General features: G+C 42.4%; 1 protein-coding gene across 1 annotated transcript; it reads left to right on the top strand.

Annotated features, from left to right (window-relative positions):
- The first annotated feature begins 1,507 nt into the window (after window positions 1–1,507).
- On the top strand, window positions 1,508–2,648 carry LOC147424379 (17.6 kDa class I heat shock protein 3-like). Its single transcript, XM_086500218.1, has 2 exons — window positions 1,508–1,807; window positions 2,041–2,648. Exons 1-2 carry the CDS (start codon window positions 1,597–1,599, stop codon window positions 2,319–2,321), a joined length of 492 nt encoding a protein of 163 aa, XP_086356344.1. The 5' UTR covers window positions 1,508–1,596; the 3' UTR covers window positions 2,322–2,648.
- The last annotated feature ends 2,042 nt before the right edge of the window (window positions 2,649–4,690 follow it).

Consider the following 4,690-nt stretch of genomic DNA (forward strand, 5'->3'; position numbering starts at 1 on the left):
GCTATTATATGACGAAGCTGAGCAAGAGGAAACGAGAGGGCTGCACGCAGGTAGAGGCAAGAGGGCGAAATAATTGGGGATGAAAAGTAGGGGGTGGGAATGTTTTTCATGATAGTATTTTAATAAATGTAGAGCCAGTAGTATGTCCGGACGATTTCAAAAAAAGGGTGAATTGGATGGAATTCAAATGAGATTCATCCCTGGGTTATTGGGGGAGAAGAATTGGAAACTCAATGGACATGCTCGAGTCTTTTGTTGTCTCTCTCTTTCTGACAAGTGGCTAGCATGCCACTATTGTCTCTCTCTCTCTCTCTCTCTCTCTCTCTCTCTCTCTCTCTCTCTCTCTCTCTTTCGTGTGATGCGATCGAAGCTTCTCTCTCTCTCAAGCCAAAGGGAAGCTAGGCTCTGTGTGTGTCATGTGTGTGTGTCACTTACGAACAACAAGGCAAGCTCTCTCTCTCTCTCTCTCTCTCTCTCTCTCTCTCTCTCTCTCTCTCTCTCTCTCTCTCTCAGGCTGGTGTCGGACACGAGGGTGCTAGGTGTTGTGGACGAGGAAGCTAGAGGAGAGGGAGGGAGAAGTGGGGCCTCCCGTTGTGTGTGTGCAGGTCAGTGACCAGTCAGTTGGCAGAGAGAGGAGGAGCTAGCGGGGAGCAGGAGGAGGGAGGACAAAAGAGAGGATCACCGGGGGGGAATCTAGGCAGGGTATGAGAGCCTCGTCACTATATGGCACGGCTCTGGGTCAGAGAGGATCTAGGGCCCAAATTTGGGGACGCGAGGCAGCTTTAATCTCAGCCATCGGATCACACAGTGAACTAGGGGTGGGTGAACTAAGGGTGAACTAAGGGCGAGTAAGCTAGGGGTGGGTGAATTGGGGGTGAACTAAGGGTGAACTAGGGGCGCCTTAACTAGGGTATGATCATATGACATGCTAACATGGACAGCAGCGCGTGCTAGCGTGGTGGTAGGGCATTCGTGTGGCAACCAAAACGTCCTATCTTCGACCCACACCCCGCGAGGCGGATGAACTAGGAGTGAACTCGGGGCATCATTTTTGCCCCTAGTTCACCCCCTAGTTCACTCCAAATTCATTGTGTGATCCGACGGCCGAGATCAAAGCCGCCTCGCACCCCCAAATTTGGGCCCTAGATCCCCCTGGGGTGAACTAAGAGTGAACTCGGGGCGCTATTTTTGCCCCAAGTTCACCCCTAGTTCACCCCGAGTTCATTGCGTGATCCGATGGCTGAGATCAAAGCCGTCTCGCACCCCCAAATGTGGGTCTTAGATCCCCCTTGGTCACACCCGTGCCATATAGTGACGAGGGTATAAGAGGTTATTGGGGTTTTCCTTTTTATTGCGCCAAAATATAGTAGAGACAGTATGTGTAGAGTAGAAAGTGTATCGAGTAAATAATTCTTTCGGGGTGGGAAATTCGGACGGAAAGGCGAAAGCTCTGGAAGAAGTCCAGAGAAGTCTAGAAGGTGCTGCTATTGCCTCTTTAAGCTGCGGGCGATCGTCAGAAAACTCACCTCCACTTCTCTACTGTGCATATATACTCTAGCTCCCATCGCCGATATACACTGCGCTGACGTAGTTACAATGGCGATCTCCCTCTTCGGTGGCCGCAGGAGCGATGATCCCTTCGAGTCTTTGCAGCTCTTCGACCCCTTCTCCTTCCCTTCATTCTCCTCTCTCATGCGCTTCCCTGATCAGCACCCTTCCTTCGCCCGTGATGTTGTCGCTGTCGCCAACACGCAGGTGGACTGGAAGGAGACTGCCGACTCCCACATCTTCAAGGCCAATCTACCAGGTACAACTTAATTCCTAGTCTCCTTGCTTGATGCAACTTCTTTGTGGCAGAAGTGCCTAATCTTGTTCTTGCAAAACCTGCACGAATGCATTTCTCCCTCTCTGTGGTTCCTATCGACCATGTTCATAGAGCAAGGCATTGTAATCTTGGCCAAGAAGATCATATCACACCCTGCATGTGGCTTTCCCCTGTTTTCTTGCGCTAAAATGTCTCACGTTCTGTGGATGGTGCAGGCTTGGCCAAGGAGGATGTGAAAGTGCAGGTGGAAGATGGGCGTGTGCTGCAGATCAGTGGGGAACGCAAAAAGGAGGAGAGCTCATCTGATGACCGCTGGCACCGCGTGGAGCGGGCGCAAGGCAGCTTCCTGCGGCGCTTCCGCCTGCCTGAAAACTCCAAAGTGGAGGAGGTGAAAGCTGCCATGGAGAATGGTGTGCTTACCGTGACTGTGCCCAAGATCACCCTTCCCGAGCCCAAGTCAGCCGTCAAGTCGATTGACATCTCTGGAGCAGAATAATCAACATGCTTTGTCGGGTACTCTATGTCTGCCATGTAGAATAATCACGAGTTTTGAACTGAAAAATCTGGAGTCACTTGGTAAATAATGCTTGCTCGCTTGAACATTAAGCTACTTGTCTAGATCCCTCTAAGCTTTAAGGAAAACAACAAACATATTCACATAGATTGAATAAGAAAAGCTCCCCTAAGCTCTAGATCCTTGAAGCTTTAGTGCCCTATGTTCTAGATTTCATTTAAAAAATTCTACATCCTAAACTCTAGAGTGACTCTAGAGCCCTAAGTTGTAAATTCGACTTTGAAAGCTCTAAGTTCTAATCCTTAAAAACTCTGGCGTTTCGGGGTGACCCTCTCCCTTCTTATGGATCCATGTAGCCTTCTCCCTTTTTTTAATTTAAAATTTTATTTTCTTAAAGAAAAGAAAGTTATACATCTTCATTAGAGATTACTTTAAAAGTTATACATCTTAAGTTTTAAGCTTAATTTTAACATTTCTATAAGTGAAATTAAAAAACCTCTAGAGATTAAAGCTCTAAAAGATGAATCTTTCCTTAAAATTTGCACCAACGAAAATAACCGTCTTATAGGTGACGACAACTTTAGTTTATCACCTCAAGTGGTGCCACCCATTATGCTTAAGTCTTTATTATTTATAAATGTTTTCAATGATTCATCCATGTTTACAAGCTTTCAAAGGGAGCCCAAAATCTTTTCCTTGGTAAATCAAGACTTGTCCATCATTATATTTACACACCTCATTTAAATAAGTGTCCTATCTTATTTCAACCAATCATCATTTTTGGCTTATCAAATTTTGCTTGAAAATATAACTCTTTATCTTTTTTCTATTTTTAATCAGCAAAAAGAGAAGGCATCCGTATAACCTTTGCCATTTGGGCAAGCCAAAAACATGCGCAATTTATACATGTATCATTGTCAATTCATATCACTTGGTAAATAATATTGCTTATACGAATATGATTGTGAGATCTTGATGTCACTTGGTAAATACATGGAATTTATACATGTATCATTGTGAGGTCTTAATATCACTTGGCAAATAAATATGTGCAATTTATACATGCATCATTGTGAGGGTTATATCACTTGGTAAATAAATACGTGCAATTTATACATGATATAATTGTGAGGTCTTAATATTTGGTAAATAATGCTTTCTCATCAAATGTCAATTTGTTAAGATGACTTATGACATTTGTTAAGATGACTTTGTAGATAATGCGTGCTCATTAAAATGGAAATTTTCGCTTGAAAATTTACCTAGAGGGTTTCCTTGATGGTTGTGATGGTTGTTTGCACTTGAAAATTTACCTAGAGGGTTTCCTTGATGGTTGTGATGGTTGTTTGCATAGTTTTTCCTTGGTGCAATATTTTGTAGCGAGTATAACAAGTCATCTATCTCAGTATTTCTTTTTGCATAGATTTGACTTTCTTTTTGCATAGATTGACATTCTCTCACGAAGAGAGAGAGAGAGAGAGAGAGAGAGAGAGAGAGAGAGAGATCCTCCTACAGCCTTCCATCCACATGGAAATCCAACTTTGCCAAGGATAAAAGAAAATTTTTCTTTTTGGAAAGTTTGTCGCGGTTGTGGACGTATACGAATTGCTATAGCCTTCCGTCCACGTGGGAATCCAGCTTTGCCCAAGATGAAAGTTTGTCTCGGTTGTGGACGTATACAAATTGGAACTGGATGGAAAAGCAATTTTTTTTTTTTTTTTGGAAAGTTTTGTCTCGGTTGTGGACGTATAAGAATTGTAGCTCATGTGTTGTAGCTCATGTGAATTCTTCATGTGTTGTAGCTCATGTGAATTCTTATAACTCATGTGAGTGGATTACATGACCATTTGAAAAATATTACAAAATACATGTAATGTTTCTGCAATGTCCAAAACATTTTTGTTTCCATATTCGGACTTCGTAGTTTCAACGAGGATATAAATTTGTAAATATGCAGAATGTTGTGGTTGACTTCTGGACAGTTTATTTTTTGTATTTGCACCATGTAGATCCAATAAGAACATAGGTATCATAAATATCGACGAATTTAATATTTATTTTTAGATTGAACGGAATTCAACTATGAAAGCAGAGTTTTTTTAATAGTAAGACAGCGACGGGTTTATAGCTTGTGCCGGGTAAATTTCTTTACACAATTACACATTAAAAACACTAATCATGTACATTACTCAGAATATCCAATTGAGATTGACAAGTTGATGAGGATCGGATTTGTTTAAAACTGGTTCCTTCTCCAAATGGACATGTATATTTATAATCATTTCAAACGAGAGCTTGTACAATATATTTTTGTCCTCTTGCAGAGCCTTGTTTCAATGAAGAAGATAGTG

The sequence above is a fragment of the Adiantum capillus-veneris genome, chromosome 25, assembly GCF_014529385.1.
Source record: "Adiantum capillus-veneris isolate H3 chromosome 25, ASM1452938v2, whole genome shotgun sequence".
Classification (NCBI taxonomy): domain Eukaryota; kingdom Viridiplantae; phylum Streptophyta; class Polypodiopsida; order Polypodiales; family Pteridaceae; genus Adiantum; species Adiantum capillus-veneris.

Bases quoted from the DNA above. Each gene is read 5' to 3' on its own strand.
- LOC147424379 (XM_086500218.1), top strand. From the start codon at position 1,597: ATGGCGATCTCCCTCTTCGGTGGCCGCAGGAGCGATGATCCCTTCGAG. The intron at 1,808-2,040 runs GTACAACTTAAT...TGGATGGTGCAG, and splicing joins CTTCAAGGCCAATCTACCAG to GCTTGGCCAAGGAGGATGTG.